Source organism: Miscanthus floridulus, chromosome 9 (assembly GCF_019320115.1).
Source record: "Miscanthus floridulus cultivar M001 chromosome 9, ASM1932011v1, whole genome shotgun sequence".
NCBI lineage: Eukaryota > Viridiplantae > Streptophyta > Magnoliopsida > Poales > Poaceae > Miscanthus > Miscanthus floridulus.
The window spans coordinates 63,843,639-63,863,820 of record NC_089588.1 but is presented as its reverse complement, the minus strand read 5'-3'; the positions used below and the strand labels follow the sequence as shown (position 1 = coordinate 63,863,820).

The following is a 20,182-nucleotide window of genomic DNA, read 5'->3' as shown; positions in this document are numbered from 1 at the left end:
TCAACGTCCTTCAAACCTCCCATCCGGTACAAAAATAATATACCCACAATTACAAGCCATAGAGTTATTGATTTATTAGATATATAAATGGGCCTAGCCCATAATAAATCCAACGAAACTACTCATTGTTTACATGAAAATAGTTCTTGGCATGTACATGTGGATACACTACATTATCACCACTTTCAAAGTCTATGAAGATCGCTGAAGTTTCAAGATCATGTATACCATCTTGATGGCCTGAATTCACATTAAGGCCTTGCTCAATATTAAAGTATCTGGAGAATATGAGATGTAATTATATCATTTACAGATCACATTTGCATTGTATTGGCCATAAGGCCCGGCCCATTCTCTCAAACAACCTACAACATTTAAATCCCTGCAATGGAATATGTTTTTCAAGAATTCAGTATCATTAATCTAAAAAAATAGACTTGGGGCTCACGAGTTTCATTAACGCTGAACATTATGAAAGGATGCTAAAACGAAGGCGAAACCAAAATGCAAAAATGAACCTTGGGGGCATGCTCATAGAGATCACGATGAGTGGATCGATTCTGAGTAGGTCATTGTAGTTGCTCGATGCTAGTGTTGGAGGAGCACTCCTCTCCTCCCTTGGTCGAACACAAGTGTATACTGCTGAGCACCTACACCACTGTTGCTTTCATTCCACTGGCCCCATGTTGGCACTGTGGGCTACCTTGTGCAACCTATTCATATACATACATTGCCTCCAATTAACTCCACTATGGGAGGCGTCTTTGATGTCCAGCAGCATAGCAGGTCCCAACCCTAGTAAAGAAGGAGGGTTGTGTCAGGCGCGGTGAGCCAATGTAAAAACTTAGTCACTTTAATGGAGATGAAACCCAAAGAATCCAGTTGGGGCGTAACCCTCTTAGTGACTCGCCATGTCGGAACCCAGGTATGGTGTTAAATGAGCAAGGGCTGGGTCGTCACCCCGTGATGTGCCGTGTCGCGATCTGGATACGGTGTCAACTGAGAAGGATCTGGTTGTCGCATCCTTAGTGGCGTGCCACATCAGCGCCTGGGTGTGTGTGCAAAATGAGCAAGGGTCTTCACACCTACCTCGGCGGTGCGAAGGGTAAGGAAGCTAGTCGAAAACAACTAGGATCTGTTTTATTAGCTGAAGATGTTTGGGTCTCTTACGGGTAAGTTAAGATAGTGTAGTGGACACAGCGGTTAGGAGACGTGTAAATATCTTATGCGTCCAAGAGACTAATGGAAGGGGCAGAAGGCGAAGGAGGTGGACAATAACAGCTTCAAGCTCTAGTACACAGGGACAACTTCAAATAAAATAGAGTAGAAGTTTTGATTGATAAGAGCCTCAAGGATGGTGTGGTGGAGGTGAGAAGGCAAGGGGATAGGATCATCTAGTTAACTTATAATTAGTGATATGGTCACAAACGTAATTAGTGTGTATGCCCCCAAGTAGGCCATGATGAGAGTGCTAAGCGGCTTTTCTAGGAAGACTTAGATCGCTTGGTTAGAGCTGTCCCTAGTAGCGAGAAGCTCTTTATAGGAGGTGATCTTAATGGCCATGTAGGTACATCAAGTGCAGGTTTCGAGGTGGTTCATGGGGGTTTCAGATATGGTAGTAGGAACCAGGAGGAGAGAAAGTCTTAGACTTTGCCATAGCTTCTGATCTGATGATAGCTAACACTTTCTTTCATAAGAGACAGTCCCATTTAGTGACCTTTAGTAGCGGACAGTACTCTTGTCAAATCGACTTTGTCCTTACAAGAAGGAGGGATAAATGAACATGCATGGGCTGTAAGGTGATACCTAGAGAATGTGTGGTCGGTCAACACAAGCTAGTGGTGGCTGACTTCCACTTTCTAGTGCAAGCTCGTGGGAACAAACATGCTAGGGTTGCTAGAACGAAGTGGTGGAAATTAGAAGGGGAGGCATCAAAGGTCTTTAAGGAAAAGGTCATTGAAGAGGGCCCTTGGAATGATTAAGGCGATGCAAACAACATGTGGGAGAAGATGGCAACATGCGTTTGGAAGGTTGCTTCAGAGGTGCTTGGAGTGACCAAAGGGAGCGAATGCGACTCGAAAGACACTTGGTGGTGGAATGAAGATGTGCAAACGGCTATTAAGGAAAAGGAGTGCTATAAGCGCTTGTATCATGACAGGTGTGCAAACAACATAGAGAAGTATAAGGTGGCAAAGAAGACTGTAAAACGAGCGGTGAGTGAGACAAAGGGGCGGGCCTATGAGGACATTATCGACGTTTGAGTACGAAGGAAGAGAGAAGGACATTTATAGGATGGCTAGGGCTCGCAATAGGAAGACAAGGGACTTCAACCAAGTCAAGTGCATAAAGGATGAGAGGCAGCAGCTCTTGGTGAAGGAGGATGAGAGCAGACATAGATGGCAAGAGTATTTTGATAAATTGTTCAATGGTGAGAACGAGAACACCACCGTTCAGCTAAACGACTCGTTTGATGACACTAACAGACGCTTTGTGCGGAGGATTGGAGAATCGGAGGTCAGAGAAGCCTTGAAAAGGATGAAATGGGGCAAAATGATAGGCCCTGATGGTATCCCAATCAAGGTGTGGAGATGTCTCGGGGATATAGCTATAGTATGCTAACAAGATGTTCAACAATATCTTTGGATCGACAAGATGCCTAAGGAGTGGAGAAGAAGTATATTGGTACTAATCTACAAGAACAAGGGAGATATCCAAAGTTATAACTAATTATTGGGAATTAAGTTGATGAGCCACACTATGAAGTTATGGGTGAGAGTCATCGAGCAGCGCCTACGAGGAATGACGCAGATATCAACAAACCAATTTGGTTTCATGCCTGGAAGGTCAACCACAGAAGCAATCTTCTTAATAAGACAGGTTATGGAGCGGTTTAGAGAGCAGAAGAAGGACCTTCACTTGGTTTTCATTGACTTGGAGAAGGCTTATGACAAGATACCACGAAATGTTATGTGGTGGTCTTTGGACAAACATAAAGTCCCATCAAAGTACATGACCCTCATCAAGGACATGTACAACAATGTTGTTACTAGTGTTCGAACAAACGATGGTAACACAGATTACTTCCCGATTAAAATTGAACTTATCAAGGGTCAGCCTTAAGCCTGTATCTCTTTGCCTTGGTATGGATGAGGTTACCAGGAACATTCAAGGGATATCCCTTGGTTGTATGTTGTTCGCTGATGATGTAGTGTTAGTGGTTGAAAGCCAGGTGGGAGTAAATAGGAAACTAGAGTTATGCGGCAGACCCTTGAGTCTAAAGGTTTAGATTGAGTAAAACTAAAACTGAATACATGAGATGCAACTTGGTGGAGTTGTACAGGAGGAGGGAGATGTGAGTCTGGAAGGTCAAATAGTGCCTAAGAAGGATACCTTTTGGTATCTAGATCAATGCTACAGATGGATGGAGATATTGATGCGAACGTAGCCATAGAATCAAAGCAGGATGGATCAAGTGGCGACAAGCCTTCTGGGCATTCTCTGTGACAAGAGGGTACCACAAAGCTAAAAGACAAGTTCTATAGAACGATGATTAGACCGGCTATGTTTTATAGAGCAGAATATTGGCCTACAAAGTTCGACATGTTCAACAACTGAGTGTTGCAGAAATGTGTATGTTGCGATGGATTTATGGTCACACAAGAATGGACCCAGTTCGGAACGATGATATACGTGATCGCCTAGAGGTAGCACAATTGAAGAAAAACTTGTCCAACATCGGTTGAGGTGGTTTGGCCATGTCCAAAGGAGACCTCCAGAGGCACCAGTGCATTATGGAGTCCTAAGCTAAGCTAATAATATGAGGAGAGATAGAGGAAGACCGAAATTGACATGAGGGGAGGCAATAAAAGATATTTGAAAGCTTAGGATATACCCTAGATATCTATGTTTGAATAGGAGTACTTGGAAAGCAGCTATTGAAGTGCCTGAACCGTGACTTGGGGTTCTCAGTGGGTTTCAACTCTAGCCTACCCCAACTTGCTTGGGACTGAAAGGCTATGTTGTTGTTGTAGCCTCCAATTCACATCGTAGAGGAACATGTTATTTGTATGATATTGGGTAAATCTATGTTCAGTTCAATTCACTCTTGTTTTCATTCCTACACACACGTAAAATGTGAAGCGAGTGGTGCATCTAGGGTTCAAAATTTCATGAATTTCAGGGGTGGCAGAAGAAAAATCCAAAACTTCATATTATGATGTAAATATATAACTCTAGACTCATTTTTCTATTGTTTATGTTACATATTCTTCTACTCAATAGATGTGTAGTCATAAATCTTGCTAATATTTTGTTTAGAGATCTAATTTTTTTAAAAGCATACTTATTGTAGTCCCTATAAGAAGGGCAGGCCTGGTGTAGTGGTGAGAGCTGTCTCACGGAGTCACCAGGTCGCGGGTTCGAAGCAGCTTCTCCGTAGATTTTGCGTGGAGAAGGCTTGCCTCGGTTTTTCCCTTTCCTAGACCCCACTCATGTGGGAGCCTCCGGCACTGGGTCTACCCTTTATACTTATTGTAGTCCCTATAAAAATTTCAACGAAATTTCACTGAAATTTTGTGAATTTAGGTAATTTCAAGGGGTGGCTGAAAATTTTCAAATACCGAAATTGAAAACCCTGGGCGCACACATATAAGAATTCGAATTCTGAAATAAGTTACCACAATAGGCTCCTTCATTTTCTAAATAAGACGAGTATTAAGCTTTCTTATATTTCACTTCTCTGTGTTCAGCTGCTTGCAAATTATTTTTCTATAATAACATAAACTCTGATGTTGATCCTCCTAAGATTCGTCTCACAAGGGATCGTGTAGGTCATGCCTTCCGATCAATGATCTTGGCAAGCCTAAACTTTCTAGGATCATGGATTGTTGTTGGATATAATTCTTTCTTCCTCTTAATGAAACACGTGCTCACGCACGTTCGTGATAAAAAAGGATTAAGGCTTTCTATGTTCGACCTACATGCCATACCCGGCAAACCTCAGGAGGCTCCTCCTGAGGTCATGGGAAAAGACCGTTTGAGTTTACTCACTTTGGCTTGGTTTCGCGAGCTGTTGGCGCCGTCCTGTTGTCTCACTGGCTTGACATCAGGAGCTCGTGGAGGGGTTCTATGGCCACTTGAGGCAGTGTCAGTGCGAGCTGCAGATGCCTCAGGGGGAACCGTTATGCACTGTTGTTCCTTCGCTTCCTCGCATTCTCAAAGTACATGGTATACAGGGAGCCCCCGTCAGTGGTCTTCCACTCACCAAATTTGGGGATATTCCCACCATTACCCTGCAACATACATATATATACACACATAGCATTAGTTGGACAACATCTTTTTGGAGTGCACAATGAAAAATTTATTCGTTTCTGATTGCATTTAGAAGAAAATGGTACCAAAAGAACAAAAAAGGGGAACAAAATGTGATAACTCAAATTATAACATATGATGAGGTTATTCTGAGAAACAAGTAGCTCAACTGAAGATGAAAAATAGAACTATCCGATCTTCATTTGGGCGTCATGTACTACTAGGATTAAATCGTTTCAAATTGTTTGTTATCCTCTCTAAATAGGTAACAAGTTGCAGGTTCCAACAGCATATTATTAGCAAATATAGTCAAGGACACCAATACATTCAATTCACCAGAAGGAAAATAGTTTCAAAAAATGCAAATCAAACTTCAAAACATTCAATAGGATAACATATTATCAAGAGAGAAAAATTCCTTTTGGCCCCTGGAGAGAGTAAACTTCAATGGGATGTGTTTCCTTGGTACCCTGTTCTATGCAGAGCACATGGCAAAGCAGGGGTTTCCATAGAGATTAAGTAGACTCGTCATGCTTCTAAAAGAACTAATCAAAATGAAGTAGCTTCAAATGGTTTCTAACTTTCTGCAGTGGCCTTGTGCAAAACAGTAAAAGTGTACACCAAAATTTGTCAAAGGCTACTTCCTTTTTTGCCCCCTGTATTTGAACAGAGCACACAGGGCAAAACATGGTTCCATGAGGATTAGTGGATTACATAGTTGGGAGTAGTCGTCAAGCTACATAGATCAAAAGGAGTTACTCCATTTCTATTTGTTTAATCATCTCTAACTTCATGACACTAACCAAAAAATATATATTTTTTTGTGAATTCCATTTAACTAAAACAGCATAGGCTAACTGAAAACTGAGCAAATTTTATCTGTCTGTTTCCATTTGTTATCAACGGTACGAAAACGAATTTCTTGTGAGGAAGTCCAGAGAGCAATCATGGCTGGCAAGCCTTTCTTAGGCTGGTAAGGTCATCGGACTCATGAAAAGCAAATAAAAGGAGAGATGGGTTATTAAGAAACTCACCGCCATTGTTCTTCAAAAGTCCAAGTAACTCCTTGCTAGGAGATGCCAACGAAGCAAGAGAGATTCAGGCTTTCCAAAAGATGAGCTAGAATGGGATGAAGAAGAAGATGGCGAAATGATTCCAGGAGTGAAGAGGGCACGGCTAACAGATATAGGTGAGGGAAGACTTTGGAAATGTTGAACTGGCTTCTGAAGACCTGTTCATGCTGCTCGTGCTTTCACGCTTCACATTGCCAGCTCAACATGTGCTTTGTTAATTCATAGTCTAATCTTCTCTAACTCTGTTAGTTGAAAAATTCTTTTTCTGTTGGAATATTTTCGCAGTACATCTTGACTGCGAATTTTGTTTTGTACTAGGTTCGTGCCCGTGCGTTGCTACGGGACAACTAAACTTTTATTCTAAAAACACAGGAATTGCACAATAAGATAATAATACTGTGAAATTAGATACCAACGTTAAAGTGACATTTAATCCAAAAGGCAAAGTTCGTGATATTAACAGTCACAGGGAGCGAGGCGTCACAGGCTCACAAGCTCTACTGTATAGTCCTTTCCGTGATGTGGCTAATGTAACGTTTTATATCGGCAGGAAGAAATCTCTGATATCCATTTCTTTCGTGCGCCAATAAATCCACGAATAAGTTTCGCAGCATCTACATTGCCCATGCTAACGCTACAAGATGTTTCGTAGTGCAAATCAAACAAGCAAAAGGCAATACATATCTTGGTATTCAAGCATAGAATGAGATATATTAAGGTACATGTAGAGAGAGCTATTATATTTAAGTCTCCCAAAAAAGCACCGAAGTCCTTTCAAATATGATGAAAGATAGCATGCCATTGATCTGACCAATTTCATGAACAATCACTGATGGGGGACAAACTGGTTATCGGCTTCAGATTTCATGGCATGTATGTTACTCCAATTCTCTGTAGTATTTTTTCAAAAGTAAAACAGTGCTAAACACAGAAGAAACCAAAAAATAGGTTGAGATATTCCATCGTAGAATCTATTTTCTTTACTCCAAGTCCAGCACCACGCTGTCCACCGCCAGCCTCCATCCCCTCCATCCTCTCAAAGGTGCTATGTTGGTAGCATCCCCTTCATAAATTCAAATTTTGGATTTAGCACAATACAAGAATGGAAGTACTATTATAAAAATTGAATCCGCAGTATCATGATTTTTTTTGAAGACATGGCAAACAATCATGAAGGAACCTAAGCTAGCAAACAAAGGAAATTACCGCATGTGACGAGGGGTTATCACAAACGCGGATTGTCTAAACACGTATGTAATGATGAACTAAAAAATTTTAAAAAAAATATCAATGCCAGGTCGCACATGATACTATACAATTTATTTCACCATCATCATACAGACAAAATGCCAGGAATGTACCTTGCGCTAGAGACTCCAGAAATGTATATTGACAGACATTGGCATGGTGCAAACGTTATTGAGTTCTAAACGGTCCTAGACTCCTAGTTACGTTTCCTTCACACTCGATTGCAGAATGAGTGAAATGGGATTTGCTGCAGCAGTGGCTAGTGAAAGTCTGAAAGATACATTTGCTTCCACAAGTTTCTATCAGACAGTTTCGCTCATGAAATCATTCATATCAACTTAGGATGAACATTTGATTTCTTAAACTAAATTCTTCCAGGGCAATCTAAGCAACTGTGGTATACTGAAACTACAATAAATAAAATGTAAACCAGCTCAAACCTTGTCTAACTCTAGGAATACCTAGTTGTGATGCTGCCATGAATGGAAGCTCGCTCCTGAGCAAATGCACTCTTGGCGATCAGCCACCGGTGGACTAGCCAGGATTCAGACTTGGTAAGATCATTGGATTATATTGCTTATTTCTATTAGTTAATATTGTAAAAAGGAAAGGTGAGGGTGGTTGGTTGGTTGGTTAGGGGAATGGCACAGCCTTAGTGGCCTGCAGACCTACGTTTCTCTTCTTCTCCTCTCCTGTCGCTTGTTTCATCAGGTAGGACTTCTTGCCAACTGAATAGTATGTGATTTGACTATTTGAGCATTACCAAAATAATCATGGAATATTAGTTCTGGTGTGAAAACTATTTGAAAACGATGCCAGTCGCCAGCACACATTATCAACAAGCATTCTGAAAATACACATGGCTACAATTTGTATTGTTTGATTGTTTAAATTTTATTTATGCAAGACCACTCTTTCAGTGGTATGACAAGGTGTCACTATTGTCACTTTGTCAGGTTGAGTAAATCACCCCCTCTATCCCACAAACAAACATAGAGTTATTTAGAGTTAGAATAAATTGATTGAGCCTATAACATGTGAATTTTTGCATGATCTCCAGGAACAGGAACATGACTTTGGTTTGTGTAGAAAGTAAATGAACCTGTGTGAAGATCAAGGTACGGGGAGCTTGAGATGAGATGCGTTGGGCCTGCTACTGCACAGCTCTTGTCGATGCGTCGGGCCTGCTACTGTAGTTCTAGTCGGCTTGGAACAGAGATCACCAGCAGGAATTTTAGCAAAGGGATCAAAGAAGCAGAAAAAGAAAAATAGAACACTCTTTATATTTATGGATGGTTGATAATTCAAGTGCTAGCAATATATTTTTGGAAAAAAAGACACATTAAAGCACACCATTCGAACTAAACTATTGAGGAGGCTAACCCACATTCTAACTTGTAAAATCAATATCCCAATTATAATAACTCCAATTCATTGATTGTTCATCATAAAATCATCTTAAATCAAACCCTATCTATCCATACCAGTTCCATAATCTTTTGGGCTCATTTGAATATACCAAAATACAACCAGACCATGAGCATTGTAAGGTATCATACCAAAATACAACCCAGACCAGGAAGCATGGTAAGGCATCATACCTTGGATGGAATTCATTTTGGTATAGTAGAACTCTGGTCAACTTTCTTCTCTAGTGTTTCGAATAAAGCCTCTACATCTATTTCCCCTACCTCAGAAGCATCTGCAATGTGTTTTTTTCCAAAAATGGGAAAAAATATATCAGTGGATCCTCTGCCGATAGAATACATAATCCACTGTATGTGTACCCATGTCTTATCTCAAGTACTTAGCTAACATTAACACAAAGATCTAAAGTAAATGAACCTATCATGCTTCTCCCAAACATTAAGCAACCTTTCTCCCCCAGGGTTACAATAACAAATTCAATGTTTGGTAACCTTGAAAGCATGGATACCGAAAGGGACCGTGACGCCTAAGGGGGGGGGGGTTGAATTAGGCAACTTAAAAGTCTAACTCTTGATTATGGCCTCCTTTCTAACCTTAGCAAAACCTATGCAAAAGATAAACTATCTAAATGTGCAACTATGGTTTTGCTAGTGTGTTGCTATCTCTACCGCAAGAGGAATTATACAAACAATGTAAATGCGGAAGCTAAAGAGTAAGGTAGAGATATGCAAACTCCCATCGATGACTCCTGTATTTTTACTGAGGTATCGAGAAGCGTGCAAGCTTCCCCCTAGTCCTCGTTGGAGCCCCTCGTAAGGAATCCCTCGCAAGGGCCAAGCTCCCGGTTGGATAACTCCATGGATAGCCCTAGGCCTTCCCCACGCGTAAGTGGGTCTCCGATGTGCCTTTCGGCAAGCCTCTCACGGACCACTTCCCGCCGTCTTCACTATCAAGCTTCCGGCTGAACCGCCGCGGGTCTTGTTCCCTTCGGTACATGGTGGCAGCCACACCACAAATGCGGTTGGTGTGATCTCGCAAGAATACAAGCCCCTCCGATGTACAACAATGGTGCGCGCAAGCACCGAGTGGTAAGAGGTATGCAAACCTCACTAAATACTAGGCCTAAACCTAGAGCAAGCACATAAGCGGTGGTCTAATCAACCTAAGCACTTCGCAAAGCACCTACGCTAATCATCTAATGAATCACTAAGTACTAGGCAATTAGAGATCACTAAAATGGTGTATCAACACCCTTGGTATATTTCCTCAGCTCCACTCACCTCAAATGGCCGGTTGGGGGGTCTATTTATAGCCCAACTGAGAAAGTAGCCGTTGGGGATGAAACCTAGCTTTCTACTACTGTTCGGACGCTGATCATGTCCTGACCGGACGCGTCCGATCGTCCCGACCATTGGAGCATGCGCGTTGATCGGACTCTGGCTGAGTCCTGTCATCATCGACCAGACGCGTCTGGTCACGCTGGCGCTGCTCTGGAACCTCTCTAGACTTGATCCGATGCTGTACTTTGTGCATCCGGTTGTCCTATCTGCTACGTCCGGTCATCGCTGAACACACTGCCCTAACGATGAACAGTGTCACCGGTGCATCCGGTCACTGCTTGGGTCAGCGTCCGATCAAGCTGAACACACTACCGTGATGATGAACAGTTTCACCAGTGCGTTCGGTCACTGCTTCGGTCAGCATCCAGTCACAGCTGCCGATGACTGTTGTTGCCTAGCACTTGATCAGAGCGTCCAGTCACTTATAGGGCCATGTCCGGTCACCTCTGTCGAGCTCGTTTCTTCGTGATCTTATGTCCGGCTTGGTTTCCATCTTCGTGCTTGGACTTTGCTTGACCTTGTATGTCTTCTATGCATCTTCACATGTCTTTCTTGAGGTGTTGATCATCAGATCATCATGTCGCCTTCGTCAAAGTCACGCTTTGCATCCTATTGAACTACAAAACAACTACTTGCAAATCCATTAGTCCAATTTGGTTGTGTTGGTCATCAAACACCAAAATCCAAAGTAAATGGGCCTAGGGTCCATTTTTCTTACAATCTCTCCCTTTTTGGTGATTGATGACAACACAACCAAAACAAGCAAATAATAAAAATTTTGGAATTTAAAAACTATTTACTTGCTAGGATGCAATGCAAAGGGCAAGGTTATATGATGCTAAAAGATACCATATGTAAACATCTTTGGAAACTTATCTTGCCTTTGCAAATATCCCCATGTGGCATTATGGATTTAAGCCTCCCCCTAACTCCATAATCCACTATCCTCTCTTCTTGGACCATTACCACTTGTAACTTATTATGATTGGGCTTGTTTTTTGTCCTACAAATTCTCCCCCTTTGGAATCAAACACCAAAAATCAAGACATTAGTAGCACAAGGGAGGGTCAAACTTTGTGATCCTTTGCATGTGGAGTGGAATAGGTCACAAAATTTGACTCTCACATTACATAGACTAAGCTCCCCCTAAATATATGCATACATATGATGGAGAATGTGGTTTATGCATAGTTGGCAAATTAATGCTCAAGGGAGTTTAATCTATATAATGCATGGAGAAAGCATATAAATACCAAAGTGAAATCAACATGATGATATCGGTTTAGAAATACCACATGTGGAAACCAATTTTGATTTTTACCACTTGCAATAGATTGTGGATATTTGAAGTATGATGCTTAACTCGGGGACTCCATTTTCCTTGCAATGAGACTACTACACACATGATAAGCTTAAAAAAATGTTAGTCTCAAAGCATCCAACTTGTAGAGTAACCTCCCCCTAAATTTGTGCACACAAGTATAGAATACTTGTAGGAGACATGCACATTGATTTTAGAATAAAAAATACCACTTGAAAGATGACATCACATGAATGTGAAAATCATTTCCGAAGGTGATATTCGGGAAGAAGTTATCTACAATTTGGACTTTGGCACATATTAGATGAACAATTATAAAACAAGCTATGTGCTGTGCTCCTAAACAATTTAAAACCATGTGGGTTTGCTCCAAGGGTTAAGAATAAAACCGAGCAAGCCTACCATAAGATATACCTAGTGTATGCATACAAATTGAAAGGATTAAACATGCAAATGCAAACCTATGCATGAAAAGAAACTAGATGCTAATTGAAATTGCAGAAATTAAATCTAGTTACCTAACATGGGAAGGGGAATTTGGGTCCTTAGTATTCACTAACCTACTTGGCAATTGACATTGTCCATAATGATGCACCCCATGAAATGCACCCATACTTTGCCAAGTCTCCAAATTCTCCGAAGTCAAAAAGGACTTCTCACTTCCCCTTTGGGATCCAAACCTTCTTGGTGCTCTTAATGTTGGAAATGATCTCCTTTGGCACCCAAATGTGTTTGCTCCATTGTTGGTTTGCTTGTTCACCTTGATGGCCACCACCTGTCATTTTTCTTCTTCTTTAACAAGTATGGTGTGGAGGCCTTCTTGTCCACCTTGTTTGGTGTAGGTGTTGGAGAACTTGCTTGTTTACTTTTTCTCTTTCTTCTTTGCTCCTCCCCCATTCTTCACCTTGCACTCATAGGACTTATGGCCTTCCTTGTGGCACACCGTAACAAACCATGGTTTGTCCTTCATCCAGCTTCTTCACTCCCTTGACGGTGTTATCTTGATGAAGTTGGGCTTGCTCCGTTTTGCCTTTCACATGAGTTAAGTCCTTGGTGAGGTGAGCCACTTCTTGCTTGAGTTGCTCATTTCTCCATTGCAACCTCTTGGTGCATGTATCTACCACAACTTTCTCAACACAAACTTGGTTGCACAAGGGTGAGTCTAAACATAAATCATTGCAAGAAGTAGATGCACCCTTTTTAGGCATGTCAAAATTGAACCTTTCTTTTTAGATGCCTCGGTGGGGGTAGAACCGATGGCTTCAAGATTAGCAACTTTATAGTTAGCTCATCATAAGTTTGCACATAGTTCCATTTTAGCAAGCAACTTTTATAAGCATCTTATGAGCTAGCTAACTTTTTCTTTAATTTTTTTCATTTTCTTTACAAGTTGCTTATCATTGATGTGCAATTATTTATGTTTGCAATAGTCTCAAGTTGCTCCATTTTAGTAGATACCTCCATATTAAGATTGGCAAAAGTTTCATATTGTTCAAGCAAAGTAGCATAAGCTTGTTGTGAGCTATCTAGTTTTTCTTTAATTTTTCAAGCTTCTTTTGTTGACTAGTGGCAAACTTAGCAAAGTTAAGATTTTCTTGCACATTTCTCATAAGAAGGGTAGTCATCATACTATCACTATTATTGTACTATCATTAGGAGATAGACTTTTTGTTACCTCGTGCCATAAGGCACACATGTGAAGTGCTTGGATGATGAGTGCTTGTGCCCCTCGCCTCTTGTGATGGTCTTCTTCTTCACTTGAAGAATCATCCCATGATCTTATTGATGTGAGGGCTTTGTCCTTGCACGCCTTCTTCTTTGTCTTGGGTGTGGGCATTGTTTGGACAAACTTCCACAAAGTGCCCCAACTCACTGCATCCATAGCATCATTTCTTTCTTTGCTCATTCTTTGATTGGTGAAGATGAAAATCTTGAATTTGGATGGGCACACCCTTGACATTGAGCCTTTGGATCATCTTCTCCACCTTGTTGATAAGTTTGATTGATTCTTCATCAAGGTCGGAGGTGGAGGGGAAGATTTGATCATCATCACTTGACTCATCATCATCATCATTTTCTTCTTCTTCACTTGAGGAGCTTGAGCTTGAGCTTGTCTTAACTTGCTTGCCCTTCATCTTCTTTTCTCACTACATGTGAGAGCTTTGCCTTTGCTTGATGAAGAGGCTTCTTCTTGACCCATCTTACGTGACATTTCAAATACCACTATCTTGCCAATGACTATGGCCAGGGTTATGGTGCTCAAGTCCTCCATGTTGTGAAGGATGGTGATAATGCTTGCATATTTCTTTTGTGGTAGCACGAAGATGATCTTCCTATGATGTCCGCATCATCTAGCTTTGTTAATCCTATTGAATGGAGCTCATTGATATTTAGATTCAAATGAGAATACATATCACGAACAAGCCATCATCATTCATTTTAAAGGAATCATAATTTTGTTTAGCTAGACAATGTTTTTGCTCATGGACATTAGTTGTGTCATCATGAAGCTCTTGGAGTTTTAACCAAATTTCATGTGCCATATTTAAAGTGAACACTTAGTTAAACGCATCCATGCTAAAAGATTCAAACAAGCAATTTTTAGCTGCTAGCATTGAAATGAATTTCTTTTTCTTCACTCTTTGTGGGTTTATCAGGATTCTTAATGGGTTTCATCCCATCACGAGTGGCTCTCCAAACACCCAAATTTACCGCCTCAAGATGATAAGCCATTCTAGCTTTATAGTAAGGGAAGTTAGTGTCGTCAAAGTGCGGAGGCCTAGAGGTATCCATCCTAACCACTCTAAATAGCGTTGGCCTCAACGACAGTGGAAGCCAAAGATCCAAATTGAGCCAACTGGCTCTGATACCAATTGAAAGGGACCGTGATGCCTAAGAGGGGGGGGGTGAATTAGGGTAACTTAAAAGTCCAACTCTTGATTATGGCCTCTTTTTCTAACCTTAGCAAAACCTATGCAAAAGATAAACTATCTAAATGTGCAACTATGGTTTTGCTAGTGTGTTGCCTACTCTCTACCGCAAAAGGAGTTATGGAAACAATGTAAATGCGGAAGCTAAAGAGTAATGTAGAGATATGCAAACTCCCGTCGACGACTCTGGTATTTTTACCGAGGGTATCGAGAAGCGCGCAAGCTTCCCCCTAGTCCTCATTGGAGCCCCTCACAAGGAATCCCACACAAGGGCCAAGCTCCCAGTCGGGTAACTCCGTGGATAGCCCCAGGCCTTCCCCACAAACAAATGGGTCTTCGGTGTGCCTTCCGGCAAGCCTCTCCCAGATTGCTTCCTGCTGTCTTCACTATCAAGCTTCCGGTCAAACCGCCGTGGGCCTTGTTCCCTTCGACACACGGTGGTGGCCACACCACAAACGCGGTTGGTGTGATCTCGCAAGAATACAAGCCCCTCCGATGTACAACAATGGTGCGCGCAAGCACCGAGTGGTAAGAGGTATGCAAACCCTCACTAAACACTAGGCCTAAACCTAGAGCAAGCGCAAAAGCAGTGGTCTATCAACCTAAGCACTTCACAAAGCACCTACGCTAATCACCTAATGAATCACTAAGCACTATGCAAGTGGAGATCACTACAATTGGGTATCAACACCCTTGGTATGTTTCCTCAGCTCCACTCACCTCAAATGGCTGGTTGGGGGGTCTATTTATAAGCCCCACTAAGAAAGTAGCCGTTGAGGATGAAACCTAGCTTTCTACTATTGACCAAACGCTGATCACGTCCTAACCAAATACGTTTGGTCGTCCCAACCGTTGGAGCGCGTGCATTGATCGGACTCTGGCTAGTTCGGTCATCATCGACCGAACGCATCTGGTCGCGTGGCGCCCGCCGCTCTGGACTCGATCAAACGCTGCACTTTGTGCGTCCGGTCATCCAGTTTGCTGTGTCCGGTCATCGCTAAACACACTGCCGTGATGGTGAACTGTGTCACCGGTGCGTCCGGTCACTGTTTGGGTCAGTGTCTGGTCAAGCTAAACACACTGCCGTGATGATGAATAGTGTCACCGGTGTGTTCGGTCACTGCTTCGATCAACGTTTGGTCACAGCTGCCGACGCCTGTTGTTGCCTGGCACTGGATCGGAGCGTCCGGTCACTTTTAGGGCCGCGTCCGGTCACCTCTACCGAGCTCGTTTCTTCATGATCTTACGTCTGGCTTGGTTCCCATCTTCGTGCTTGGACTTTGGTTGACCTTGTATGTCTTCTATGCATCTTCACATGTCTTTCTTGAGGTGTTGATCATCGGATCATCACGTCGCCTTCGTCCAAGTCACGTTTGCATCCTATTGAACTACAAAACAACTACTTATAAATCCATTAGTCCAATTTAGTTGTGTTGGTCATCAAACACCAAAATCCAAAGTAAATGGACCTAGGGTCCATTTTCCTTATAGATACTAAAGCAACAGGTATTGATGAGGCTCCTGTCCAAGCCTACACATATAGATCATGTGGAAAGAATGTAATCACTAGTCATCCAAGATACCAAAGAAGTGCTAAACATATGCCAAAGCCCAAAGGCTTTAGTGTACCAAAACTCCAAAATAGCACAAGGATTTTTTGTTGGCAACCACCTGATTTGATTTGCTAATCCAACTACAGTTACCACTCTAAGCTAGATTATAGTAAAACAAAGGTAGCACACTTTTGCATCATAAACAATACGACAACGGGCCTTACACCATGAGAAGTATATAAAGAAAATTCTTGCCTCAGCCATACGGAATGTAAGAGGTTTACATTGCTACAAGGAGAAGCTGGTACTAGGGGTGTCTTGGGCAGGATTATGCAGTTATGCACTTATGCTCTTTTGCAATCCAAACAGGTTACCTAAGGAAACTTTGTAGAGCATACAATGTAAGATGCAAAATTGAGAATCTTGTCTAGCCCCTCCCTCTTCTTTCAGCATCTATCAAAATAGGGACTTTTCTTTGACTTGCCCACACTGGATTGTTCCATAAACACTGGTCAGTCTTAGTAGCAGTGCAAAAAGAGAAAAATAACCATAAAAAGGCTTATGTGTCGCATTAATGCAACATAAGTTGTGTAGGATGCTGACAACATGAACAAAATTAAAATAACTTTCCTATTGGGAGCCATATCTGGAAGAAATTACCCCGTCTGCAATAAACAAAGCAGTGTCGTGCCATCACACATCAAAGTAGAAGATGTCCGCACCATCTAAAGCAGATGACAAGTTTGCCTTTGTGAGCTCTTCTAGTACCATGGGCGGAGAACTAGGAGTGTGTATACATGTACGAGATTTTCTGAAAGTGAAAAGGGGATGTCGAATCTAATTCAGTAAGACAATTGGGCTAAACAATGCTTTAACAAGAGTGCCTACTTGTAGACATCATGTTTTATGCCACCCACTCTATTATGCGGTCCATTGCAGCCTAGATCACCACTACCTCAATCTTAATTTTGTGTAGGTTTTATCACTAAAACAAGATATAGAATCTAACCATGTATTTATGCAGCAAATTGACTGTCCATCGAGCTATATGCAAATTATGCATGCTGACAGTAGTAGGCTATCATATTCAAGGAGCACAAAAAATCTTTTAAGTTGTATTAAGTTCATTTGCAAATTAATACACAAATTACTTGCATCCTCCTATTAATAATTAGCAGACACAAGTATGGACTGTCATGAAAAAAAACTCAAAAAGGAGGCTGCAAACTATAACGCATCAATTCTCCAACAAAAATTATGCATTCTTGACTTCTTGTGTGATCTTACCTGGCACCGAAAACTTGCCTCCTTGCTGGGTAGGTCTTTCCCTAGATCCTTGATAGGAGGACGAGCTGTGCCTGCTAGGAGAAGGATCCACGTAGCCAAGCCCCAACGCCATCGTCAATCAGAGTGGAAGGTGGCGTTGGCGAGGGAGAGGAAGCGGCTGCAAGGTAGGGCAGGGCGTAAAAGGACAAAGTGCCCACAGAGCATATCATGTACCTTTGCACAACATCGGACGGGACATCTAATCCTTGGCTGAAGTGGCCTAAGATCCCGCCGCCCTTGGCCACCACGGCCACCTCGCCCAGAGCGCGCCCTGACGGAGGAGCATGACCCGCACGGAGGACAAACGACCAAGCCAAGAAACATATAAGATCCCTATCTGGTATCTCAAATCACATTCATCCAACCATAAATACACAGATAGAGAGGTTGTAGTCACTGAGAGGAGAGGTATACATGAAGATCTAGGCCAAGAAACAAGACATAGAGAGATCGGGCCAAGAAACAAGAACAGAGAGGAGAGGAATACCTAGATTGAGGAAGGGGGTGCGATGTCCAGTGAGGGCCGTGGGGCGAGGGCGAGGGCGAGGGCGACGTCGGAGGAAGGCTAAATCCACCGCGTGAAGGAGCGGATGATGGTGTGACCGATCAGACGAGGGCAAGGTAGGATTGTATGGAAAGCAAAAATTCGTTGGCGGTGATTGTGTTGCCTTTTTGTTTCACCTCGCACGTCGTGGTCGTGGGCGAGAGGGCATGGTGGGGATCGCAGGGAGGCAGACCAAAGACGTCTCCCGATAGAAGTGTCGCACCAAGAAAGTGTTGATGCTTTGTTTTTTTAGTTGTATAGGAGATGCTTGGAGATGGACCTGCTTTGCATTTGTGTGTCATTGGTTAATATAGAAAACTGGTCATGAGAGTATCCCCTTTGAAAAGAAAGTTCAATTGATTGGGTATGGTTAGCGTTGACAATCTAAATTGAAATCTATTTCCTACGCTTCAAATTTTGTATACGTTCATTCACCATGATTGCATGGTGACACATTTGTACAAAAATAAGTTAGCAATGACACTAGTTGATGTGGTGCCACACCATTCTTGCGGTTGACCATGTGAAGTTCCATCTCTAACTTGGCAAATCGATGGGCTTGAACTATTCAAAACCTGGCACAAGTTATCAACCTGGGACTTGGTGTGCTATATAGTTGACAATACAATCTTTCGAAATACAAGCCTCTCAGTCACTACTACAAAAAGCATTTCTAGGGACGGCTGGTAAGCCTTTGTAGGGGCAGTTTGGCCAGCCGCCCCTATTGAACCGTCTCTACAAATCATGCATTTGTAGGGGCGGTTCCCAGGCCGCCCCTACAAATCGATTTGTAGGGGTGGCTCGTATTACCAACCGCCCCTACAAATCAATTTGTAGGGGCAGCTGTAGTACTAGCCACCCCTACAAATACCTGTTTGTAGGGGTGGTTCAATCTAGAACTGCCCTTACAGTACGTTTTCCCGCAAAAAAAATTCAAATTTACAATTCAAAATCGCGTTGCCGAACATCCCGCGACCAACGTTCCGAACCGCGTTCGCATTGCCGAACGCCCCACGACTGCGACTACAAGCACAAGAGTATTATATAAACTACAATTACAAGTCCAATTCACAAGAATATATACAATCCATCATTAAATATACAAATTCCATATACATTGTTATCAACGTCCTAGAGCTAGCCTTTTAGTCTCATGAAGGTGTTGGTACTGAGGATTTCTACCTAAGTCAGGCTCTCAGTCATGGTAGGCGCCTCTAACGTGTACAATCTGATCCAATATGAAGTTGCAAAGGTCGCCGATGAGCTCTAAGAGTTGGTCATCCTTGTATGGGTCTCTTTTCATTCCTTTCTCTTCTCTCCACTATAAGAGAACAAGTTTCGGTTTAGTATTTCATACCATGTACGAAGTTTTTATACTATGGGTGAAGAGGTTTAAACTTACCCTTAAGGGGTGTCTCCTGTAGGCACCGGTGTTACTCACCATAGAACATATATAGTATCCACAATGTACACTCCTAGGCTTCTGCTTGGGGCACTGTGTGTTTTGCATATGAAATGTTAAGTAACGCTTTTGACAGCCATGTAACGGAGTACTGAAGAAGTAAGTTACACTTACCGCACATAGTGTTTTTATAGCTAGCTTTTCCTTCCTTGCTGGATCATGCCTTCTATGATTATTAGTGACATAGAACCTAAATGCCCTGTTTGAATTATTTTAGCAAATACAACTTGTTAGTATCCAAAAGTGAACATTACAAGTATGTATACAAACATATAAGCTAATGAGGATTGTCGATATGTATACGTCTTGAGAATCGATATGAAGTCTTTGTATGTTACCGTGTCCCTATCTAATGAATCAAAGACCCATGCATGCTCCTCCCGACATCGACGGCTATACAAATCCAGTGATTGCTGCATGGATTTAATCATAGAACTAGATAAGCTCTTTTGCATCGAATAAAATATATCGAACAAAGCTTTAAGTATAGAGTTGAACTTACTCGAAGTTATATGGTAGCCATATAGTAGAGTGTTGTTGGAGATTTTTTAAAGCCAGGGCAATGTATGCACAACCTTAAGGGACTCTTCCCTTAGTTTCGCCATACGGATGCGCTCTTTCTCCCGAAGAGTCTTTGCAGCAGC

At 42.1% G+C, this 20,182-nt stretch overlaps 1 protein-coding gene across 1 annotated transcript; it reads right to left on the bottom strand.

The window, feature by feature from the left end:
- Positions 1 to 588: 588 nt before the first annotated feature.
- Positions 589 to 5,630, bottom strand: LOC136480031 (uncharacterized). The gene is made up of 2 exons (XM_066477704.1): positions 5,189 to 5,630; positions 589 to 692 (listed from the first exon to the last, which is right to left on the bottom strand). The coding sequence occupies exons 1-2, from the start codon at positions 5,316 to 5,318 to the stop codon at positions 589 to 591; spliced, it is 234 nt and encodes a 77-aa protein (XP_066333801.1). The 5' UTR covers positions 5,319 to 5,630.
- Positions 5,631 to 20,182: the final 14,552 nt, after the last annotated feature.